The sequence below is a fragment of the Phalacrocorax carbo genome, chromosome 3 (genome assembly GCF_963921805.1).
Source record: "Phalacrocorax carbo chromosome 3, bPhaCar2.1, whole genome shotgun sequence".
NCBI lineage: Eukaryota > Metazoa > Chordata > Aves > Suliformes > Phalacrocoracidae > Phalacrocorax > Phalacrocorax carbo.
Genome location: NC_087515.1, coordinates 85181116 through 85207326, shown reverse-complemented (window position 1 = coordinate 85207326; position 26211 = coordinate 85181116). Strand labels below are relative to the sequence as shown.

Here is a 26211-nt window from a genome sequence, read left to right as displayed (position 1 = left end):
TCCACTTTCCTTAACGACAAAAGGATCCTTAATACATATTTACACTTTAGGTCAACACAATTTAATTAAGCAGCAGTCATAAGAGTCTTGTAATATTTGGTCTTTTTCTTATAGATCCTGCTCCTGTAGCATTGTCAATACTCTACAATAACCTCAACTCACCGAGCTTTTTTCTACTATAACCAGGAGTGGAAAAATTTTGTGTTTGAAAACAAACTTTACTGATGAAGTACGAATGAATCAAAAAAGTATCTTTATTTAAATCTCAATTTTTAAACTAACTTCATGGGTTTTTTTAATCTGCCTACAGCTGGAAATTTTAATCACATTTCCAAGTAGCTTAAATAGTATCAGGTCACCTATCTGCCTGTTTGGTAAGCACTGAAAAGCCTACCTATCTGAGCTATCCTACGTAATACAAAATCTTTTGTTCCACGTCAGTCAGCAGCAGCAGATGCCTCAGGAAAAACATGTAAAACATCCTAACCATGTGAGCCCTCTTTTTCCCTGTAAATCTAATCCTTCGACATTCTGCTGAACTCCTTGCCTCATCATTATGCTGATACAATGCAACATTTCCTTTTATAGTTTACATGTAATAACAGTACAACAAGATAGTACATGTATTATTACGTGTACTGTTCTTACAGGTAAATAAAAACAAAGGAGCTGAGAGTTGTCTCCCCTTTTCAGTGCTAGCTCTTCATAGAACTCCTCCCCTCTATCTTGGGCTATTAAATTAAATGCTCCCAGAGTACTCTGGCATCTGGTCAAGCTGGAAACCAGGAGGATTCTATGCCCTTTTAAAAAAAACAGATCACCATAACCAGAAACATAAAGCGGGATTCACCTTATTCATTCTGGATCACTGTTAATAGTCACTTCAGGCTGTTTTCATTATTTTAGTCATAAGAGGGACATAGGCATCTTCAGAGGGCAAGCTATCTCCTCCCTCTCTGCACATGCTGACAAGCTTGTTCTATTAACTCAAGAAGCTTATGTTTGGTAACAAAAATCCTGACTGCAGTATTTTTGCGGGTTCTGTTTGGTATCAACATCAGGCAAAAGCAGGAGTGGAGGAAGGAATGCTGTTACGAATTTACACAAGGACTACAGGCTTCATGGAGGATCAGAAGTTTCCTCTTCCCTGGCTAATAATTCATGAACAAAGAAATGAACTGCAAAACAAAGTCTAACCTATGTCCCCAGTTTGGACTTCTAGTGATCCCATTGCAAGCCTGCTCAGGCTGCTGTCAAGGATTCATCAAATAACATCAGCACTATGACCTGCTCCCCTCATTCCATAGCAAAGCTGTTCCCTTCCGATATGCCAGCTCAGTATCACTAGATTTCCAGGGCCAGACTGCCTTCAGCACTTTTTCTAAGACAAATGATTAACCTCTCTGTCTCCTCTAATTTTCAATGGTATCATGAAAGGATGTTATTATAAGTACCTTCATTTCACTGAGTCACACAAATTTCACTTTCTAGAGGTCTTCCTGATGGAATGGGAGGGAATGTCATCATTTTCTATTTTACCCTATTATATTTCAAAGATTGTTAAACTAAGCTATGTACATTGACACTCTGCAAAAATGCCAAATTCTGTTAACTTTATTCTAGACTTTTCTCTCCATTCTCTCCTTTTTTATTTTACAGTAACTCTTCTAGAGAAAGCCTCAATGTTAATTACAGGCTAAAGCATATATAGTAGCCAAAAGTCTTCTTTCTTTGGCTTTATAAACATTTCCTTTACTAGTCGTCTTTAACATATTTATCAGAATAAAATCTGTAACCAACAGCAGAAATGTTAACACAGCTTTCCAGGAAAAATAAGCAAGGATTTTAGCAATGAACATGAAAATCTCACCCAAAGTTCCACCAAGGTTTATGACTCCACAAACGAAGAATACTGAAGAGGGAAGGAAGCTGTAGCGTTCTGCAGGGACTGCAAAAGAGCACAAATTCAACGAATAATTCTGGATTTAAAATCACAGAGTACAGAAGGTTAGATCCCCAGGGCAGTATCTTTTAGAGCTCTGTTAGCAATATGCCAGCTAAGGTAACTTTTGCATTTCTGATTGGTTTTGACAAGGTGTCTCCAAGAAGCTAACCTGCCATCAGAAAAACATAAAGCCCTCTCACAGACAATAGGTTTAAAACAGGAATCAAAAGAAGGAACAGTTAGTTTTGCAGTAAAAAAAGGTCACTAGAATGATCCTGCAAACAAAGTCCGTACCGCAGTTCAAGCTCTTCAACCGATAGGGGAGAAGAGGGAAACGTGAAACCACGACATTTGCTGATGATCAACATGAACTGTTTTTCAGAGCAATTTAATAAAAACAAAGGTCAACTATACAGAGGTACAGAGGAATCTCATGACAGTTAGTGACAAGCTAATAGACTGCCAGATAAAATTCCATGTTGCTAGAGGTAAAGCTATGGATGTATAGAAAAAAAAAAAAAAAAAGAAGTTATCTGCACAGTAACAGATGCTAAACCAACTATTACCATCCAGCAGAAAAACAGATCTTCAAGTTTTGATAATCTACTCTATTAAAACATCAGCCAAGTGTTCAGAATTGTTAGCAAAGAAACAGAGAAGAAAAGCAGGAGCTACCCACATATGCTGTATATTTATATCCACTACCTGCTACAATACACATCCATGGCATCTCTTTTCTTTAGTACTATATTCAGTTCTGCTCCACCAGATCTCCATTCAAAAGTGACTGAAAAAAAAAAGTATCATAGAGGCCTACAGAATTAGTGGCAGAGGGAAAGTGCTGTCTCTCATAATGTAAGAATAGGAAAAGCCAAAGGAATTACAAAATCCCAGAATGGCTGAGGTTGGAAGGAACCCCTGGAAATCATCTTGTCCAACTCCTCTGCTCAAGCAGACACCTAGAGTCCATGCCCAGGACCATGTCCAGATGACTTTTGAGTATCTCCAGGAATGGAGACTCCACAACCTCTCTGGGCAACCTATGCCAGGGCTTGGTCACCCTCACAGTGGAAGAAAAGTGTTTCCTGATGTTTAGGGGGAACCTCCTGTGTTTCAGTTTGTGCCCATGGCCTCTGGTCCGATCGCTGGGCACCACTGAAAAGCGCCTCTTCTCTGTCCTCTTTGCACTCTCCCTACAGGTATTTCTCTACATTGGTAAGATCCTCCTGAGCCTTCTCTGCTCCAAGCTGAACAGTCCCAACTCTCTCAGCCCTTCCTCACAGGAAAGAGGCTCCAGCCTTTGTAGCCCTTCACTAGACTCTCTCCAGTATGTCCATCTCTCTCTTGAAATGAGGAGCCCGGAACCGGAAATTATTATTTCACAATTAATTATGAAAATACTTGCCACAGGATGCTGTGGATGCCATAGAACTTCTGTGGATTTAGAAGGCAATTTATGACATATTTCACATGATCTTTATAGAGATGTCCATGTCGGGAAGAGGTGAATCCCCCTCATGAAGCACCTACCTCTCTCTTCTGACTGCAAGAGGTACACGGCCATCTGATTTGAATAGACATTTTGAGCACATACATGCAGTTACTTGAGTTACTTTAAACATATACAACAGAATTTGCTCACTTAGGTTGTTTACAGCTCTTTAAACACATTGATGCCACAAAACTTTACGATCTGAATTATGAAGTTCAGCAGAGCCTTAGATAACATGTATCATAAAAGCTCTAAAGAGAAAACAACCAACCGCAAATGTTCTAAGGTAAAGAATCAAAGTTTTAGAAAATACTGCTTTATCACAAATTGTCCTTCTAAACACAAGGAACCAGAAAAGAGGAGTCTGAGCCAAAGTGTTCTGGACCCTTTAGACAAAAAGACTGTGCTACCCTGCATTTCTCAAGCCAGTAGCACCCAGTATATAACAAAGGACTAATAGTTGTCTATAGACTATTCCTAACAAACACAGGAAAAGTGACTAAGAAAAACAATCTAACGTACGCTCCCTCACCCTCCCAGCTGTCTAAGCAAATAACGATCTCCTGTTTTGTGCTTTCTCCCCTCAGTGTGAAGCTTAGTGTTAAGAGGAGAGGAGGAGAATGACATCATGCAAGCTGCTGCCTGGACATAGGCAAGTGCTTGAAGTGGGAAGCGAGTGTTAGCCATCTGCCTGTTGCGTAAGTCATCAGCCATATCGTCTTTTCAAGAAGGACAAAAGAGTGAGTGGAGATCAACTGTTGCAAAGAGAACACCTAACCTAATGAGAGAACTGCAGGCTTTGGAACCCAGGTAGAAAGACACTCCTGTGTCATTGTTTCCTGACTGATGGCTTCCTGGCAGCACCCTTCTCCGTACTCTGTTTATCACTCTGAGGTATGAAATCTCTCCATGCACCACATACTGAATCTGCATGCTCAAATGTGTTTTGGAGTTACATTTATCTAACCTGAAGGCAAGCTAGTTAGGCTGTTGCTTGGCTCCCATCTGTTCTAAAAGTGATTGGCATTTTAGCCAATAAATTAAAGCATATCACTTCTGTAGCAGTCATATATACATTTTTTTAAAAAAAGGCTTCTACCATAAGCTTATTAAACCTGTGCCTCCATCCCTCCTCCAACTTCCCAAAAATTATGTAGGGATAGAAATTTAAGCAGAAAAAAGGAAGCAATAAGGTAACTTCACAGCCATTTCATTTCAGTCCTCACTCGATCTTTGAGAAAGACAGATCCTGTAATTTCAAAGCCAGCGTCATTCCCAAATGGTAATCACATAGCTTGTAAAAGATGACCATGTTCTGGCAGCTTGAGTAGGTAAACATATTGATGGTCAAAGTACTCATGCAAGAGGCAGATACCTTTTTTGTCACAGCATTCTCACTTTTGGAACACGTACTCTCACTGATTCTTTTCAGATGCAAAAAAGCATCACACAATCACTTTTTTTCCATTCCAGTACTGAAGATTACTGCACATTTTCTCTCAAGCAAGGTTCTCACTCATATGCAACTTTCTTTTTATGGAACATAATAGACACAATTATTTCAATGAAGTACACACTTAAAGCTAAATACCACACAAATTTCATTCATCAAATATAATTATTGCTAGAACTATGGTGTCTGTTTTTAACAGCTTTTGAAGCTAAAAGGTTTCCATTCAAAATTTGGATAGCATGCTCAACCAGAAATAAAAGATTATATCTTATATGCAAAGCCAGCATCAGTCAAAACCAGTAACTTCAACACAGACAAAACAGGGAATATAAGAGTACCATAATAAGTTACGTTTAACACAGATCAGAACACACTATGAAGAGCTGCCAGAACGTTCAATGATTTATTAAATTTATCTGCTAAAAGTAAGCATGTTTTCAGTACTGCCTAGCACCAAAATTTGGTCCAGCACACAGAAATGCTTTTTCAGAAACCTGAAGCTACCAATGCCTGGTACAGTGAACCTATTTCTTGGTCACAGATGGGAAGGTTCTGCATGCTTTATAGCTACTATCAATAGTTTTATTTTGATGGTAAGCTTTGGCAAAACCAGTTGGTGCAACATAAAAAAATATTTAAAAAAGAAAACTGTTCTTAGGGGGAAAAATTATAAAGTCAACAACAAACACAAAGGCCATGGGCTTAATCTGTTTTAAAAAAATATTTATGTGTTGATAGAAAATACTTAAGTATGTGCTCTCTGACAGCCCTTTATTGTACAAAGAAACCCGGGACATACTCCCATACTCTCAGTATGAATCAGGCATTGTCTCCTATGCTGTTAAGCAGAGGCAGGAATGTATTGCAATGGAATCCTTTCTGCTAAAGCCAGTGCAAAGAATGAGTCAGAGCATAAATCAGCAGGGACAATGTTCTTACTCACCTAACTATTCCTCCTAAAAGGAACTAGCAGTTTTCAGTTTTAATACCTATTTACATATCCTAAATTGAAACTAATCAACTACACTGCATGAGTAGATGACCCATAAAACTATTCACAAGAGGCATTACTTTAATTTAGGAAATTTTCCTTTTTTCCACTCTATAAACACTACTGCGGCAATTTTCATAGGAAAGTATTGCGGGAAACAGCCACCTCTGCTTTGAGTCATTAAGTACAACTAATTGCCCTCTTGAGGATATTTCTGTCTGTCCTTAATTCAGAGAGCCATTAACTGTCAAGAAATGTCAGCCATGGGAATCATTATTACTATTCTAAACGACAAATATGCAAAATGTAAAGAATAATTCTATTTTCTTAGCTCTTGGGAAAAATCAAGTTCTCAATTTGTAGATCATGTGAAAGGACTTAAGCAGTTCTAGGTTCATTTCTAGTACTGTCACAATATTCCCCGACTTCTACCTTTCCCACAAGTTCAACGGTCACATTAACCATGTTGAAGAGGTGACTGAATACTGTAGTAACTAGAACAATAAACACTGAAAATATTGAAAACATACTCTCTTAATGCATAGTCTCTACTTAGTTATTAACATACAACTAACAAGTTGGAAGCTTCCTAAATGCTTGGATTCCTATATTTTAGGTGGAATATATATTTTACATGGAATCACAATGTGTCCGTTTGACAAATAAAATAAAAAAACAGGCAGCATACCAATCCAGACAGGCTCCCATGAAGGGCAGGAATCATAAGTCATCTTGTGCTGTTCTGTTCAGCACAGAATTCCCTTTCCAAATAACCTGTCAAACAAATAAAAAAAAAAGTTGGTGACATATTTATACATGAGGCAGGACAAGATCAGAATAGCAAAAGTTCTTCCTGTAATAAAACTTTATTTTTACTGGGAGAGGTAGACTATGATGTATCTCCTGACAGAAGGCAGATCACATGTCCCTTTCTTGCAGAAGGCACAGGCCTTAGGCAGACTAAGGCATCTAAGTTTCATCAAGCCAAAAAAATTCTCAGCTATCTCACCTGTGGAGCATAAGAAACTCACCATTTAATACTAATATTTGCCAGGACTGAAGAAACATGTTGGTTTAGATCTCATTCAGATGCATTTATTCAATTTGTAGACAAGCACACAGCTGTTAGCTGCCACAAATCTTATTAGGTCTATTAAAATACATGCTTAGCCTTAAACATCAGGATCCTGATCTTGAGACCCCCAAAGCCTCTCAGAAAGAAATGTCATTTAAATCCACAGGGTGCTACTGAACATCATAATGAAGCTGAATAAATTTTCCCCAGATGGCAAAGATATTAGTGTAACAGTGTCGGAAAAACTAAGGGCAAGAAAATAGGTCTAGAGAGGAAGAATAAACCATTAAAGTTTCACTGCAGGATCTCAGCACTTCCCTTACATGCCCTTGTACAAATCAATCAGCACAATGCTATTATATCTCAAATAGTTAAAATTATTTCTGTAAACTGGGCCTAACATAGCTAACAAGCTCCACATTCCATCATGACATACCTGTTGTTAACTGAGAGCATCAATTTTCAATGTAGCTTTTCCATGTATTCTCAGAAGGAAGCCAGAAAATTTCAGTGTGCCTTGAAAGCTGAGTTTATCTGACACTGAAAGATCCCAGTGGTGTGATTTATGTATAAATATTGTTTATATATAAAAATCAAAAGCACAAAGACATGGGACACAGACATTTTTACATGTTGGTTTTAAAAAGGCTACACAACTTCTAATTTCTGCCAGAAGCAGCTTTTGGAACATCTGTAAGTCTCCTCCAGACTGGAGCAACAGATGTCAGGATCCTTCAGGAACAAGTTTCTGAATAAATGCTGTACACAGCACTTGGAGGACAAACCAGCCACTGAATTTACAATGATCTCCTGCAAGGGACACAATAAGAACAAACCGTACTTTACGACCACTCATAACCTCCTGGTTCTTCCAACCATTCTATTGCTGAGTTTCTCTATCTGCAACCAACTTAACACGGACTTCAAACACCCAAAAACATAAGGCCTGATCTGCCAGACTGGCGACTGCTGAGAAATCTGCCTTCTGCAGAACAAATCCATTATTTAGCCACAATGGAAGTCAGTGTCCGAAAAGATTTTTCTGACAATCTATTGATACAAATTATTTTCCAATAGCACAAAAATTTGATCTTTACATTTATTCCATAGAACAAGGTGGGAAGAAAAGTACAAGTCTCAGATTTAATTACGTATAAAAGAGATAAAGTGTAGCCATTACATTATTATAGACCTTCGCCACTTGGTTTGTTCCCTTTTTAGTGAGATAAGTATTATAAACGGTTAATCTTCCCTCTTAGGCTTTCTGAAGCATCAAAGCAGCTACTAGGTTTGCCAGCAGGCAGAATGCTCTGCCAGGAACTTGGATGGATTAAATACAGCGACAACCTGTCAGATCTTCCCAGCAGACAAACACATTCTCTGACATAAGAACCATTTCTTCCCTCTACTTACGTGTTTATAGAAAGTATTTCTCTTATTAAAAGTATCTTTAAAACCAATTTAGAATAGCATCCAAAACACCACCATAAACTAGAACGTTCTTCCACTTCAAGCCTCCAAGAAGGGAAAAATTAAAAGCACGTTTTCAAAGTCAATTTGGAAAATTTCACTAAATTTGAGTACCTTGAAGAGCTTGCACTTAACTGGTTGAGATGGTTTTGGGTAGTTTTCTGTTGGCAATCAGGGGTTAACACTGTTTCCAAATGACATTCCTTCTTACACCCCCATTATAAATGATTAGTCAGGCTTTTTTGTAAGAACAGAGGGGAAAAGCTCTGTAACCCTTCACAATCCTGCAATGAAATTTGAATGCAAGGATTCCTGTACCTGCAAAGAGCTCTACTTGTGGTATTACAACCTTGATGATATCAGCATTTAGAGCTGGCAGAGCTACTGAAAGGGTAGTCCTGACCTCTGCCTCATTCACTCACTCCTGAACTCAGCTCCCCAGTCCTGAAGCAGAAGGATTGATCTGGACTGAAACAGACCCTGACAAGCAAATTTAAAAGCTTCATATTTCTGGCCTAGAAAAAAATCAGCAGAGAAGCTGTGAGGTATTGGGGTATACAGATCAAGGCATAAGATCTAGATTTGGCTTCTAAATACTAAGAGGTATTACATTCAAGACAGTGCTGTGCCATAAGCAAGAACGGTGCAAAACTTGTAATAGCTGATGATCTTAGAGGAATTTGCATATTATTAGGTCTACTTCGATTCCCCAAACCAGAGACTGTCACTTCCAAAGAACTGAAATAGTGGAATTAAAATCACAGAGATCTTAAACACTGTTAAACTTAAAATGTTTCCCACAAGCATTCAGATTATGTTAAAGACATAACAACAGGCTAGAGAAGGTCTCAAAAATATTATGAAACTTTTTCAGTATACCATTGCTTTTCAAATAAGTCATAACTTTTGTTAAGTACTTTACCAACAGCTCTCTACATCTAGTTGCACCTAGTCCGCAGCCATTTTTTGGCAAGTTTTCTTAACGTTTTCTTGGAATGTTAAGTCAAACCATGGGCAAAAATAAACTGAAATACTGAAAGATTCCTTTCTTCACCAAAAAGTCAGTCTATCAGAACATAATATGCAAGTGAAGAAAGCTTCAGAGTTGTCCTAAGGCTATTTTGGCTTTTCAACTACAGCAGCTTCTCCACTATATCCTCTGAATGGAAGACTGAGTTCTCTATGAAGATGTTTCACCTTCATATACCATAAGGTAGAGAACTAAAGGCTCCTTGTATTACATCACTCTTACCTCCTTTGTAATGCCCCAGTACACCCAACATACACTATTGTGCAGCTTTCTGCTAAAAATGGGGGAAGATTGATTTTCTTATTTCTCATTAGTTTTGACAACAGCCATTAGCACATTAACTTCTACCAAAATGCAAAGGCTTACAAAATTCATCTTATAAAAATGGTAACCCCATCTTCAACAACATTCTATATTGATGCAATTTATTAAGCTGCCTCTCCCACAAAAACGTAGCTGGGTTTTGAAACAAAATTGATTTTAATAAAAATTCATCTGTTTATAAAAAAAATGCAGGGATGCTAATGGAAAAGTGATTAGAATGACTGAATTTGTACTCTTTTCACACTGTGTGCTGCCCACAACAGGTTCCTGGGGTTTGGTTTAGCTCCCAGAGCAAAGGGATCAGCCCTGATTCTGCATTGCTCACAGGGATTCAGCTCATGCTACAGTCAAATTCTGCTGCTGCCCAAGAGTCTTGCTGCTGTAACACAGATGTTATGGATTTTACTTCTTGGCAGTTGGTTCACAGAGGAGGCGCGCTGGTAGCAAGTTAAATGAGGTGACTGTATTTCAGCAACACAACTGCTGCTGCTTGCAGCATCCTGCTCTGAGTACTTAAAGTCTGCAAGGGTAAGATTTAGCTGAGAACTAAACATAGACTTAGTTTATATGCATATTAATGTATTTTTTCTTAAACATATACACATATGTATGTGTGTATTTTCAATACTTATTAGGATCTCTATTCAGCCAAAAGCAAACAAAATGCTTAATGCAACAAAATACTCTAACAGTTGCGTTCCTTTAATTTTTCCCCCCAGATTTACCATATACCTTGTTCTTAGTCTAAATTAGTCTGTTAAAAATCAGCTACGTCTTACAATAGTAACTTATTTTTCATAACAGAAACAGAGACTAAATAATAAACTAACTACGTCTTAATAGTTATCCATGTCATCTAATTGTTTTAGTAGCTTCAGAATTATTTTTGTCTCATGCCAGCCAACAGGAATAACACTTTCAAGATAGCAATTGTTTCGGAGGAACAATCTTAGTTAGATATCTGTTCATAATAGAGATTAAAAAAGACAGTTAAATTGAGAGTTCCCATTTGGACAACTCTTAGGGTGAGATGACGTATTACAGACGCTCAGACCTTATGCAATATGGCACTAACAATTTCTGTACAGACATGATAGGCAGGGCTGGAACACGCATCATGAACAGCTAAAACAATTGATTAAATTTACAAGACAGAAATATTTAAGTGAATCAATCTGGCAATTTTTAAAGCACACTTTTAGTTTAATGTAACACAAGAGATCACTATTTCAAGTTTTTCTGTTTTTTTAATACAATGCAAAGCAGACAAATATGCTTATCAACTGAAGGATTCAAATCCTTTGTAGCAACAATGTTTTTAGAGTACCTTGCTTAAAGGTTACAAATAACTTGACAGTTAATTGAAGTGATTTTGCAGTACTCAGTGGTTTAGTGCTACTTGGGAACTGTTAAACAAATTTTAGGCCAAATCGAATGCCTCACACGGATAGAGTTACAGCAGTTCCCAGTTTCGCAAACTGGGAACACAAACTTAAGAAAGGCTTGTTTCCATGGAAAAGCTCCTTCAGTAATAAAAGGGATTGTCACATTATTTTAAAAAAATAATTACTTATTTAAAAAAAAACCAACACACACAACCAACACACACAACCAACAACAGCAATCCCCCCCCAAAAAACCATAGCACCAAAAAAACCCACCAAAACACCCCAAACAAAAAATTCACCAAAAAAACCCCACAGCAAACAAACAAAAACAACCCCAAAACAAAAGAACCTTGCCAACCCAAAAGCCCCAAACCTAGAAAGAGAAGTATTACCTCACCAGAAGAGGTCACACTCAGGTTGTCTTCCACTTTGGTAGAAGATCATATTTCCCTACTTAACCGAAAGCTGGCAAAGTATGCTCAATTAACTCATTTTGCAAATAATATCAAAGTATTTCTTCAGTTACAGAGAAGTTTATTTGGCCTCATTTTCAATATGAAACAGATTCTGAGAAACCACTGTATGCAATGTATCATCTGGCATGCAGGATAACTAAGCAGAACAATAAATGTAACACATAATTTCTAATTTGGTTGCAATTACTCAGCAACCACTGAAAAAGTCAGACCAACATACTTGTATACAGGTTTTTTTTTTAAACACTGGAACACACAAAAGTTATTAACAACTGAAAGTTATGGGCTGGATTTATAGGAAATGACCTCAAGCTGCATCAGGAGAGGTTTAGGTTGAATATTAGGAAAAAATTCTTTATTGAAAGAGTGGTCGGGCACTGGAACAGGCTGCCCAGAGAGGTGGTGGAGTCACCATCCCTGGAGGTGTTCAAAAAATGTGTAGACGTGGCACTTCAGGCCATGGTTTAGGAGGCATGGTGGTGTTGGGTGGATGGTTGGACTTGATGATGAACCCTTGCCTCTGTGCTCTCTATAAGTCTCTCTATAAATCCTGAAATACTGTTCATGTTAAAATTAACAGTATTCAGTACAAGACATCAAAATGAACACATACAAAATAACAAGTGATGTTCCTCCTATATTTCCAAGACAGAAGGTGGGGAGGGGAGAGATTTTAAGCCAATGGGGAAAGTCTGCAGGTCATTTTAAAGGATTCTGTATTAGGATGTCATGACAGACAATAAAAATATTTTTTTTTCTGCCTTTCTCTGGGATTGGTTTAAAGTATTTTTCTCTAATTTTCTGATAGTTTTCTCTTTCTTTCTATGAAAACCACTTTCCTACTCCAGATGTAATAGTCAAGCTTCTGTTAGCAGCTCCTTTATACTCTCAGAGCTGGCTGAAAATAACTTCCATAGAAATTTTTGCCAAATCATTATTGTTTCTTCCATTGAAAATCATGTTGAATTTAACATATTTCTACAAAATCTCTCCAATAAAAGCCAAAACTGTTTGTTTATACATCATTATTTTGTTTACACACAAAAAAATCACTTTAGTAAGACTTGTTCCAACACACCAGGCTACAGTGCAGTACATTTACTTTAGTTCCCTCAAAAATTTTCTCATTTGGTTCAACCAACAGTCTAAGAGCCACAGTTAATCCTTCAGAACATTTTCATCTGTCTTGCCACCTTTCTCCTACTATCCATTTCCTATGGGCAGTTTGCAGCAGACGTTAATCTGATCCACAGTGTGCTCTCTCTTGCCAGCTTTCTCACGGGTCCTACAGCTCCTTCCACCATGCAACGGGCACAGTTTGTCAGAAGATGAGAAAGAGCCTTTCAGGAAGGATGCAATGCATCCTTCAGGGAGCAATCAGCCACCACAACAATTAAACTGCTTCAGTCCTGAAGTCCCTCAGCAAAGGGACAATTAAAGAAAAGTTACGATTTACATACTGTGACAGCTGTAGTCTCCTCCTGGCTACTGTTCCCAGTGATAAGACCGTGGCAGATCCTGATCCATAGGCAGACCAATACATCAATGCAATAAATCCAGTCATACGACAAACATGGAAGGAAAGGTTCTAGTGCATTTAAGGCCATCTCCACAATGACCTCTGTTGCCTACCTGGCTGAAAAGACCAGGAATGGTTCTCTCCAGTGTACTCTAAATAACAGTTTAAACACTGCATGTTGAAGAGGTTTAACACTGCTGGAACGCTGACTCATTTCAATAAAACACGTTCTGGAAAAGCAGTTTCATTTCAATTCAGAAAACATAGAATGGCAATTCTACTGACCACCTGTACATACTTCAAATCTTTCCTCAGCCTTCCATTTCATATTCAGCTCACAAACTATTTTTGTTTGGCAAGTTCTCACAATTTTCAGTTTCACAAAGACCTTTTCAGATCTCCTCTTTTTGTTCCAGAAGTAGCTAAGGCAAGTTTCTGAAGCTCTACAGACTCAACTATTGCCTGTTCTCTTTCCAGCCTGCTTTTATTCCTTTTCTTCTTAAGCAACCATAGCCTGTGAAACTCATGCATATTCAGTCCGTGACAGTTCCATTTTGAGGAGATATGCTCCATAAATAATGTCAGAATAAAGTTATAAGCACTTGCTCATGTGCTTGAATTTACACCCTTGCATGCACAGGGTACAACTTCAAAACAGCAGACTCTCTTGTTAGGTTTTTGTGTTGCCCTTCACTATCCATCTATCTGCTCTCACCACTTTTTTTTTTTTTTTGAAGTGGGTGCAATTCTAAATATATCATATCTAGACACAGTCTAGTCATTCCTTTTATCTGAAACTCACACAATGCTGAGAACACGGGTGCCATTACCTTCTCTAGTATTTCAGAGTTTCCAAGCCCACCAAGCTGCAAAGAATAGACTTTAACTGCATGAACACAAGGCACTCAGGAGTAAAGAAAGCAACGTGAAATAAGCATGTTATTTTACCTCTTATGTTGAAGACCTTGGTAAGTGGGAGGGGGAAGACCATCATCCTATCTACACCCTTTTAAAAGTCTGAGGTCTGCAGGTATTTCAGGCTCTTCAGAACTCTTCCTGCTTTCTCCTTGTCCAGTCAGTCCATCTTACCAATGGCGGTGGTTGCTCTCTGTCCCCTGGGCTCAAGCCTTTTTTCCTACAGCCACGTGCTTAGCTAGAACAGCTCAGCTATGCTTGCCCTTCTCTGTGGGAAAAAAAAATAAAATCCTCTTGTACCAGTCAATAATCCTGGTTTGGAAACCTGATACATTTTCAGCAAAAGCATTAGAAAAAGGAGCCTATGCCTCTTCTTGAACAGAGCAACTATCAAAAGTGCAATTCAATTCACTCGCTCTGAGCAACTTTATACATGTAAATCAGATCGGTATAACATACATGTTAAACAGGTTATACATGAAGTTCAAAATCTGTAACTTCACAAGGCCTGTCGTAGCATTATTCTTTCCCATGTAATCTCAGCTTACTTCCTAGTCCTAGTTTTTCAGTAGGACCATACTGCTGCCAAGTCGTTGTTACAGTTATCTATCCACTGATAGATTAATGATTATTTGGGGATCTGTTTTACTGTACAGCTTTTGTCCATTTTCTAATTTTAATAGCAAATTTTTGTTCAGTGACCCACACACCAGGTGGTCTGAATGGGAATTTAAGGTAACTTTTGTAAATACTAACAAAGCAATGAAAACTAATGAACCATAAAATACAGGAAATTAACTTCTCATCACATCATCAATTTATCTACCCACCTAAATGAGTTTAAAATACCAGCTTCAAGCAGTCTGATGTTCTAGGGACACTCAGCTGCCACTTCATTTATAGTCTGTTTCCTTAGCAACACTATAATCCATCTGGCTGCAGAAAGCTAAATTCCCAAACCATATCCTCCTGTACACCGGAAATAGGCTCAAAAACATTTATATTTTAAACAGCATACAGTCATCACGATTAGTGAGCGTATAAATGAGTCTGGAAAGGCAATAATGTTCTTAACACACACGCAAACTCTCCCTGCTCTAGCTGGAATAAGTGATTCACACACTAAGAATGGCACGCAGTCTTTTCAACTTCCAGGTGTTACAACAGCATCTCCTTCCTGATACTGCAGTCCTAAGCAAAGTTACTGAAGATCTGAGTCTTGGCTCTGAGAGGGAGAGACCTTGTATATCATCTCCCACCAAGAGTTTCAGAAACGAAAGTGGTTTTCTCATCTTTGTTCCACAACACCCAGCTGAAGGAGCCTTCAGAACTGTACGAGGTCAATCTGTTCTCTTAAGGGACCTGGGATGCAGTGCTATTAATGGCAGCCAAAAAAAACCCAATGCAAGTTTATCACATTACAAAGTAGGGCCATTTGTCTTAAAAATAATTATGCTTCAGATTTTTGCATCTAAAACTACAAATATCATCTGTACAAACTAAAATAAAGATCCAGTCCCCAACAGCAATGTTTAAACATTGTTAAGAGCATTAAAAAATGCAAATCCAAAATATTCAGGAAAGCCAAATTAGAGACTGGAGGGTAACTAGCAATTCCCCAGTGCGATAGCCAAGCTAAGAGGAAACCGGATAACACTAGGCCTTCTGCCACCAGGATGAATGGATACAACTTTAAATGGCAGAATAATTCTTAACTGTATACCAATCTGCCTGAATTTAGAAACTCCAATCTGGCAAAGGAAATTCAGTTCTTACCTAACAGGCAAATTAATCAGTTATGTAGAGTGGAACAACCTCCTCATTGCCTACATCTCACAAAGACCCATCAACAGCAAGGCAGTCTTTAATCCACAGAATGATTTTGCCATGCAAGTCAACCATTTCAGTGATAAACCTGGATATCTTTGCCTGACTCTACCATGCAGTGGTGGCATACAAGTCCATACTGATTGGCCTGCTGACAGCGATTGGAAAGAGATTTGAGCTTTCAGAGATCAGGAGCCTCCTCAGGGGAGGAACTGAGCAGTGTTTCTCACTGCTATTCACTGCCTAGCATCCCTCTAGGAAGTACTAAATACAGTAGCATTTACACCAGACACCTGATGCTTCCCTCAAACAAGTCCCACCTGACTGTTAACTACAACCATCATTTCTTAGATGCTTGGTGGTGGCTGGTTCCAAGAAAGAAGCAGGCTGACTATTGGACAGCAGCAAGGACAGTTCTTTGTCTCTTTATTCCTGGGTGAGGGAAGAAATGGGTCAAATTTACAAATACTAGTCTAAAATCACTTAGATGATCAATCATACATTATATGAGTGACCACAGCGAGCTCTTAGGAAACAGGCTGTTAATCAACTGATACATACAGTTGATTACACTCTTTGAATATGTTTTCCAAAGTGTATGAGCTTAATCTTTTTCATGATGTATACAGCAGCTCTTTGAACCACTTAGAACACAGTGGCATTTGCAGCCCCCAGACTGGCTGAGCAGTGACCTGGGTAGGCCTTTTGGCAATGTCTAGCAACTTTAGTAAGTGCTCAACAATATGAAGTCCCAATTTAGGGCCTTAAGGAAGTCTTCTTCTTTATTAGCATCTGGTTTTACACACACATTTTCCTCCTGCTAGGGCTGAGACTGATCTTACCTAATTCCAACACAGCTTTGAGGTAATGACATAAGCTTAGTCAGCAGTCAGACAGAACACGCATTTCTGAAAAGCAAATTCATCTAAACCATTTGAGATATCTATTTTAATTATCTTGTTTCTTAACAGTACTGTATGTGAACTCCATACCTCTATGTACCTACATGGGTCTGCATCCATCTGTACTGCCTGAACAGCTGACTGAGATATATGCTTCTATATAAGAGCTGTATAATGTTTAATAGGTACATTCCACAATTCTGCAGTCTCAGAAGACTACAGAAATTGCCCTGTCAATGGCTGACAACAGCCTACCAACCCAGGAACGATTCACTAGGCTCCCCCCCTTCCTGGAGTTAGGATGCTTGGAACCTCAGTGTGCTCTGGAGCTTGCCAGGAGCCACAAAGAACCATAACAGAATCGAGATCATCCATCTTCCTCATCATTTTAGAAGTGTGAAAGCTTGGAAGTCCACCGAAGTGACTGATCAGTCCCTGAGACAATGTCTAATTCATATTCATTTTTATTGTCATTAAGAAATGAAGAATCCAGTTAATTTTCAAATAGCCACACACCCAGGAACAGAATGTGTTGAGTATACGGGGCGATGAATCCACTTTTCAGACAACAAAAACTGTGGGGAAAACAGAGACAATAGGGGACTATTACATTTTCAGCCTTGCTGACAATAGCTTGAAGTGTATCACCGTATTGCCTGTGTACCGTGGAGATGCTTTTTCAAGTCTATCATTTGTGGTGGCCTTGAAAACACACATTTAATCCAGTTCAGTTGGATCTAGCAGTTTAACAGCAGAAGTGCTATTACCTGAGATTTCATGCTTTGATTTGATATTTCCAGAAAAGATGAATGCAGTCAGAACTTGCCTTCTTAACTTATCAAAATGAAGGGAATGGGGACTGAAAAGGCTCTTAACTTCAGTCAGCAAATGCACTCAGCCCCATCTCTACCCTCATAAATGCAACAGAAATTTCTTATGGCAGATGCAGATGTCCCGATACCAGCAAGGCATGGTACAACCTCTCCGTTATAAATACTCTGAGCATGCCTTTATGAGTCAGTATTAAATATTGCCAAATTTCTTTCAAATGTCACCTCCTTATCATAAATGACACAGTTGGAGCCTGAGCAGACATGCTGAATGAATTCAGCAGTGTGAAGGATGGAATTAACTTCTCAGCTCTACCAACTCACGAACCCTTCAAATCAGAAATAAGGTAAGAGGCGGGAGGCCCAACTGCTACTCAGTTGATTTTGCTCCAAAAATAATCAGGTAGCTCCTCTCCAGGCCACACAAATTTTTCCAGATTACTCAATCCAAGCGTACAAAGGTCTGGGGTACCAGCGTGCACGTCTGCAATTTTGACAGAATGGATGTGCAAACGTAACACACATTCTTTCAGTGTTTCGCAGCATGGCTTTGGCTATATGTGGGAAGTTTGGATATTGTTTTACTTCACTTCTTAAAATCATTTTGGTAGTAAGAGAAAGCATGGTAAATTTGGACACAAATACAGTTTGAAATCATTATATATGATTATATATTAACTCCAAAGTATTTATGATCTAATATATGCAAAAGCATATATACATACAGTTAGTGATACAGGAATCAAAATACCACAAATACATTATGTGCATGTATTTCTAAACACTTCCACAAATATCATGTAAGACTCCAGAAAAACATCTAGAGAAAATTCAGAAGTGACAACTGACAGAAGAGTCTGAATCAAAATGATCAAGTAATAAAAGGCTTGTTGGAGTATTACCTACTGAAGATAAGAATTTAATCAACATATAATGTGTTTTCAAATTACTTTTCAAGTCTTTGACAAAAAAAAAAGTCATCTCTATTTTTCACAAGATATCATACTCTCTTTTCTAACATTATACACAATGAAACTTGTATGATCCTTTGAAAGCGATAATTTTGCGAATTACACTACTGGTGCAGAAAACTTGTAGCAATAACCATTTTGAAGTAGTATCAGGTTTTTGAAGTTCTAGCTAAGACAGCTTTAGAAAGACAGGATTATTATTTTGCAATTTGCATCAAAAATACACATTGGGGTTTTTTTCCCCCCTCGCACTTTGTTGCAAAGTTTCCCCCTTGTGCTCAAGGCAACCCAAACTGAACCCCTCATCTGTGAGCTTTTTTCCTAGCACTTTTTTCCTTTTTCCTGTTTTTAAAATGAGGGAATAGCTTGCACAAGCTAGTGAGGTAAGGAAGATAACTTAATGTTCCTGAAGAACTGAGTTATTAAAGGGATGAATACCACCACAGAAGAAACACACACTGAAGTTAATTATTAAGCATTCAGAATGGTTTGTAAATAAGGCATGTGACCATATGCTGAATAATGACAAGAAAAAGGTCTGCAAAGGTGCTCACTAAGGATTAACCTTGCCTAAAGGTAGCTATCCTAAAAGCTAGATAGCAAAGCTAGAGAGACTCTCAGGATACAAAGCAGAGACACACTGAGCAAGTAATTGAGCCACAGGTGGGATAAACCACTTTCTGGACAAGCTTATTTTTCTCCACTGACTGTACGAGTGCCTGGAAGGCTACGTGAGACTACCTCATTGTCACCATAGTCCTCAGCAGATTATTTCCAACAGATCCCTGAGGGCTAGCCTATTGTCAGTGGGTTTAAATTTGCTATGCAGGGGTCCATATACCTAATGAGGTTGAAAAACAATTCACAGGACTGGACAGCTACCTTTCAAAAGTTCACATTGAAGACTTAGATTTATCTCCTAAACCACCAGCATCCATTCACTGCACATAATGAGGCAGGCACCTGCTGGAAAATACAATATACGACCATGTGGGAGAAAGAAAGGAGAAATTTCAGACGTCTCATCTGTTTTAAAAAAGCAAAGCTAGCAAAAGATTTGGGGTTTTTATGTAGGCAAAATAAAAAGTAATTCAACTGATTTGATCAGCATGCTATTGAATAAGGTCTGCAAGACTGGCTGGAAGAGGGTTGTTTTTTACGTGTTTGGCAAAAGTTATATGTATTCCCGACAAAGTGTGTTATTAAGCATCTGAAAAAATATCTGTTGTTTTTAATGAGCACAAGAACCAGATTCTTCTTGGAGGTTCACAGCAAAGGATGAGGGACACTGCACACAAGCCACAGTATGGGTAACTCCAACTAGGCCTCAGGAAGAAAAAAAAAACATAGTGAGAGTAGTCAAACACCAGAACATGTTATTCACAGACGCTGCAGAATCTTCATCCTTGGTGATATTGAAAACTCAGGTGGACATGATCCTGAGCAACCTCATCTGACTTTCAAACTGGCTCAGTGCCGGGCAGAGAGTTGGCCTGCATGGCCTCCTGAGGTCTCTTCCAGTCTGAATTATTCTGTAGTTCTATGCTCCACCCACAGCCCCCTTAGGCTATAACAGAATTATTCCTTCACCACAGCCTCTTAAGTCTGAGCACTGCATCTGAAAGCCCGTTTTCCCTTTGCTTTTTTGACCTGATATGCTTCGCCAGCTGGCCTTACCCACGCAACTAGTGGGCTGCAACACAGATTAGGATAAAATATTCTAACTGGCCAAGTAAAGTGACTAGCAACTAGAAATTATTACCTGAAAGGAGGTCGTAGCAAGGTGGGTGTTGGTCTCTTCTCCCAGGTTACTAGAGATAGGACAAGAGGAAATGGCATCAAGCTGCATCAGGGGAGGTTTAGATTGGGTATTAGGAAAAATGTGTTTACTGAAAGAGTGGTCAGGCACTGGAACAGGCTGCCCAGAGAGGTGGTGGAGTCACCATCCCTGGAGGTGTTCAGAAAACATGTTGATAGACTCACAGAATGGTAGGGGTTGGAAGGCACCCCCAGAGATCATATTGTCCAACTCCCCTGACTGAGCAGGGGCACCTAGAGCAGGGGGCACAGGAACGTGTCCAGGAAGGTTTTGAACATCTCCAGGGAAGGAGACTCCACAACCTCTCTGGGCAGCCTGTTCCAGAGCTCTGGCACCCTCACAGGAAAGAAGTCTTTTCTCATACTCAGGTAGAACTTCCTGTGTTCCAACTTGTGCCCATTTCCCCTTGTCCTGTCATTGGGCACCACTGAAAAGAGTCCAGTCCCATTCTCCTGACACCCACCCTTTAGATAATTATAAGCATTGATGAGATCTCCCTTCAATCTTCTCTTCTCCAGGCTGAACAAACCCAGGTGTCTCAGCCTTTCCTCATGAGGGAGATGCTTCAGTCCCCTGATCATCTTCGTAGCCCTCTGCTGGACTCTCTCCAGTAGTTCCCTGTCCTTCTTGACCTGGGGAGCCCAGAACTGGATGCAGTACTCCAGATGTGGTCTCACTAGGGCAGAGAAGAGCAAGAGGATAACCTCTCTCGACCTGCTGGCCACACTCCTTTTAATGCATCCCAGGATACCGTTGGCCTTCTTGGCCACAAGCACACATTGATGGCTCAGGGTCAGCTTGCTGTCCACCAGATGTGGCACTTCAGGGCATGGTTTAGGAGACACGGTAGTGTTGGGTTGATGGTTGGACTTGATGATCCTAGCGGTGTTTTCCAACCTTAATGATTCTGTGATTCTATGAAATCAGTCAAGAGAAGGCTCTGGCAGAAAAATGCAGGAAGCAGCTGGGCAACAAGATGGCCCAGAAGAAGGTCAGTAAGAGTGAAATATTGCAGGGAAGACAACAGTAAAGTCACCAGACAGCAATTGCCCTGTGGACAACAGAACAGAAACTAAGCCTCAAAGTTCCACCATACTCCTTAAGAAAGCAACATTATATTACATAAATTTATGAGGTAACATGGGTCTTTTCATAATCCATGTATAAAGCATGCTATTCTCCGCCGTTGTCAATCCACATAGAGATCACAACGTACTGCCACAGCCCAGTCAGTTACAGTCAGATCTGGCCTTTAGAGGTTCTAACTCTGTTAAGGACATAGGAAGTGATCAAAGATACCCAGGGAAAAAAAAATACTCCTTTTGCTTCCATTTGCTTTAGGGATAAAAGAAAAAGCACTGGGAAAACTACACTCCCAGAAACTATGTTAAAAAATGAATGCTATTAAGGTTTGAAAGTAAAGCTCTAACGACCTGAGAAGGAACAGTTATAGAACCGTAATTAAACACTATGACGCAGTATTTACATGACCAAGTACTACTTAGCCACACAGAATCCAGCTTCCTTTAGAAGGCCCAGCACTCACCAAGATGAAGAACTGTTCAAAACCTTGCTTTCTCCACAATTATTGTATGTTACCATGTCATAGTCAATCAATTCAAACCTTGCTTTAGTGACTCCAAGGAGGAGATGCAAAAATCACAGCCATCCACAAACTTTGGTTGCCCAAATTGAGACACTAAGTGCTCTGAAAAAAGTCAGATCCCAGATAGTATAAAGCACAGCTCCCAAAGGCTGCATCATCACCACTTCAAAGCTTTAAATTTCCAAACACTTCTGTGCTTATGTGGTCTTAACAATATTCTTTTAAACACAGCTTGTGTATAATATACATCTAGATTGAGGTAAATTAGGTTACAGTTATGCAAGAGATTTCTCTAAGTGCCATTCGAACCAGTGGGACTCCTCAGACACCTCAACGCGTGCCTAAGTGTAATACCTTACTGAATCAGTGCTTTTACATAGAGGCAGGAGAAAAGGATAGCTCACCTTTCTCCTAAAGTACATGTTGAAATATCTCAATGTTAAGATTTGTATTTTATGATGTTTCATTCAAATGAAATTGACTTAAAGTTCAGAGGCAAGCTGCCTGTTTGGGAAAGTACTTTAAAGCATTCACTAAGTCCCATCACATACGTAAGGTTTAGGTAAGTATCTGAGCATCATCCTCAGCTGGAAAGGAGGTGACTAAATAATTTTCCTACTTAAGTTCAAACTGAACTACTAGCTAGGTTAGCAAAATAACAGCTGCCAGCAAATACAGAAGGAAAAAAAAATACACTGTTCTATGAAAGTATTTTATATGTCTATGAGAGGCAGTGCGACCTGACATCAATTTTTGTTTAGAGATTCTACTTCTGGATCCTACGACCAGGATTCCTTAGATAAATAGTTACACTTCCTCTCGCCTCACTTTCTTCATTTGTAACAATTAAGTCTGACATCCTTTAGAATTGCCTTGAAATTTATTTATGAGACTATTACATAAGATTAACTGCACATGCCAAACCCAAAAAGCAAGCACAGCGTAAACCACCATGCACATGCACTGTTTCATCATTGAACCGAATAGTGAGATACTGCAAAAAATGTGAACCAAAACACAAGCTTACAGAAAGTTATGAAGTACACAGGATTTGTTCATAACTTCAGTGACAAAAGAGGCAGCAATCATGGCAAGAGTCCATGATGATTTGTTTTAAACATGTAGTCTAATAAATTTAACAGGTGAGTAACCTCTCCAGGCATCTAGAAGTCAATAATCTTCAGCACATTTAAAAAAAAAAAATACTTGCTCTGCCCAACTTGTTGCCTACAGAAAAATAATTTGGAGAGTAGCAAAACAGCATGAGCCACGGACATGTTCACACACAGGCATCAGGACTGCTTATGGGCACGCACTGGGAGTACATTCCCAAGCAATCAGAACAAGCCGTGTAAGCCTGTCCCTGATCCTGCTTACCCCTCCCTTACGGGCAAGTGGGAAAGCCACCGAGCCTTCACCTACTCCCTCTTCACCCACCTGCACAAGTGAGGAAAACAGTAGCCCTGACAGTTCTAAGCAGCTGACTATGAAAAGCAGCATTTTATAGTGCCTAAGATCCTCAATGCAGGGAAATTAGATCACTATGACTGAGCACAGAGTTAAGAGAGGCTTCTTACAGTGTTACTGACAGACTATGTCCACACTAGTAAATCAAGCAATGCCAGGAAGCATTCCCAGGAAATGAAACTCAGTCACACAGACTGCTGAACTGCAACAGACTGGTGCAGCATCCTCCCAACGCAGGCCAGCTACAGCTCTCCCATGCAATTCTGAGGCATGACTTCAGATTTAACACGGGCCAGGAGCCAGTCCCAACCAGCAGCTTGTATTCAGCTATCCCATTCTGGAAGGCAGGAGAGTTTAGCAGTGTTGACAAGGGCTAATCTGTGCCAGTTGGCTTCAAGACCAGAGAGTATGGTCTTGGGTACATTTAATTAGCCGGTAGAGAAGTGGTCATAGCCTCTCCAAGCTTTGTCTGCTATTATTCTTAGAGGAAGACTTTAAAATTGGCACATGCAATGAAGTATACAACATAGGCTGATAAGCACCACCTGACAAAAGTCATCTACACATTGTAGTATACAAGAAAAAAAATGAGAAGTCAGTAGAGCTCATCTTGGCTTCTTCCTGTTTCCTCTGAGCAGAGAGGCTTGGCATGTCATCTACTAATATCCAGTCTCATTTCTTTTCTTGGTAAAAAAAAAAAGTTCTATACTTTTAGCATGGGCTCTTATAGAAAGGCCACTCTAACAAACGAGTCATGCAAATTAGCATAAGAAGCTGAGTTTCTGAGGGCTGATCATTTGGTACTAAATATTTCAAATGAAAGTTATTCAGAAATTATTATTCTTCTAATTACTAATCACTATAAAATATGCTTCTGGAGACTAAAAATATGATTACTAGTGAGTGTACGATGTTATCCTGGAAACAGCTACAGCAATGTTGGCAAATACATTTTCACATGAGATAACTGCACAAAAACAACATCTGAGAGCTGACAGTATAGCACAGAATAGCCATATCAATACTTTTTGAAATATCTTTACGATTTCAGATATCCAGAAATGGTCTATTTGAAACTGTCCCTGTTATAACCCAATGCCTCTGTCACCGTTGCTCTAATGCCAGAACATATACAAAGTCCCACAGAAAATGCACTGTGCAAAACCCATTTGCCACTGTTTAAGCATTCATGTTTTCAGTAAGGATAGTTTTATTAACAGTCCTCTCAGGCATGAATCTAACTTGCCGGCTATACCTGTCTCTAAGCATTTAAAACGTGTACGTTCCCTGTACCTTTACGCAAATCGACTGTTGTCTAGGAAAAGTGTTTTTACTGATTTACAAGGAAAACTTCATAATATGCTTTATTACATATATTCGCCTGCACTGGATCATCTTGCTTTAAAGATCAAGTATAAAGAAAACCATGTGGAACACCTAAATAAAAGTTACACACTTGCTTAGAAAATACCAGTTTTCTTAAGTGAGGCGCTTCCCCCCCCGCCCCAGGGGCGACTCCCCCCATCAGGACCAACACCTACACCCTACCAGACAGCGGCAGGTTCTCCCTGATCGGGAGTTGTGACAACCCAGGCTCTGAACAGCAGGTGACAGAGCGCAGCCCCCCCCCCGCCCCGCCGTGTCCCCAGCCGGGGGTCCCGCCTCAGGGAGGCCGGGGCGCCTCCGCCCCCGGGTGCCCGCGCTGCGAGGCGGCGTTCAGCCGACGGCTCCGGAGAGCGAGGCCGCCTCACGGGGATGGAGCCCAAGCCGCCAGCGCGGCCCCCACACACCGCCTCCACCGCCCTGGAGGAGAACCCCGCCGGCCGGTCGGGAGCGCCCACCCGGTGTCGGCAGCGCTCCCGCCGCCGGGCCCCGCTCTGCCCGCCCGCCTCCTCCCCTCAGCCGCCGCCGACCGCTGCCCGCCAGCGGCGGGAGAGGGGGCGCCCGGCCGCCCCGGCCCCGCGCAGCCTCCGCCGGGCGCCCCGTCCCCGAACCGGCCCGGCCCACCGGCACGGCGGCGCGGGCGGGTCCCCCCGGGGCCGGAGCGCCCTCCCGGCCGCGGGTCCCGGCACGACGGCGCGGGGCTCCCGGCGGTGCCCGCTGCAACTCTCCCCGCTCCTGCCGCCCCCTCGGACGGGGGGCAGCGGCAGCCCAGCGCCGCGGAACTGCCGCCGCCGCCCAACGCCGCGCCTCACCTCACGGCGCGGCCGGTGCCCCGCGGAGCCCAGCGCAGCACAAGCCCGGCCTGAGCCCATCCCTCCGGGAAGTTTCCTGCCATCGCAGCGGCCGGGGAAAACAAAAGCTTCAAAGCCGGGATCAGGAGAGGGAGGAGGAGGAGGAGGAGGAAGGGCAGCGCTAGCAGAAAAGTGCGGGGCATCGCTCGCCCGCCGCGCCGCTGCCCCCGGCTGCCGACCTCCCCCGGGGGGCAGCCCGCTCAGCGCCGCCTCCCCATCGGCTTCAGCAGCGGCTCCGCCACACGGGCAGCGCCGCGGAACCGCCGGACCGCGGAGCGGGGGAGCCACTGGCAGCGCCGGTGCTTCCCCGCCTCCCTGCCAGGCCGGCCGCACCTCCCTCCCCGCCACCGCCCGTCCCGCCCGCCGCCTCAGCGCCGCCGAACCCCGACCCCGCCCCCGCCCGCCCGCGCGCCCCGCGGCCCCGCCTCCTGGGGGCGGGCGCGCGCACGCGCGCACGCACGCTGGGGGCGCGCGGCT

General features: G+C 41.1%; 2 protein-coding genes across 5 annotated transcripts in view; one reads left to right on the top strand and one right to left on the bottom strand.

The window, feature by feature from the left end:
- The window catches only part of GPR63 (G protein-coupled receptor 63), a 31457-nt gene extending 5366 nt beyond the window's left edge, over positions 1 to 26091 (bottom strand). The window contains exons 1-5 of one of the 4 annotated variants that reach the window (XM_064447600.1): positions 25696 to 26091; positions 14112 to 14346; positions 6570 to 6655; positions 4813 to 4967; positions 1871 to 1948 (exon numbers count right to left, since the gene is read on the bottom strand). The gene's annotated coding sequence lies outside the window, so the exon portion shown is untranslated. Of the gene's footprint in view, positions 1 to 1870; positions 4968 to 6569; positions 6656 to 14111; positions 14347 to 25695 lie in introns of all 4 variants that reach the window. The other 3 variants (XM_064447598.1, XM_064447597.1, XM_064447599.1) reach the window with 3 other exon arrangements.
- Positions 17902 to 25749, top strand: LOC135312790 (basic proline-rich protein-like). The gene is made up of 2 exons (XM_064448564.1): positions 17902 to 17984; positions 25029 to 25749. The coding sequence occupies exons 1-2, from the start codon at positions 17902 to 17904 to the stop codon at positions 25747 to 25749; spliced, it is 804 nt and encodes a 267-aa protein (XP_064304634.1).
- Positions 26092 to 26211: the final 120 nt, after the last annotated feature.

Excerpts from the sequence above, each read along its gene's own strand:
- LOC135312790 (XM_064448564.1), top strand. The coding sequence starts at position 17,902 with ATGCTGAATGAATTCAGCAGTGTGAAGGATGGAATTAACTTCTCAGCT. Across the intron at positions 17,985-25,028 it reads CCCTTCAAATCAGAAATAAG|GACCAACACCTACACCCTAC; the intron begins GTAAGAGGCGGG and ends TCCCCCCATCAG.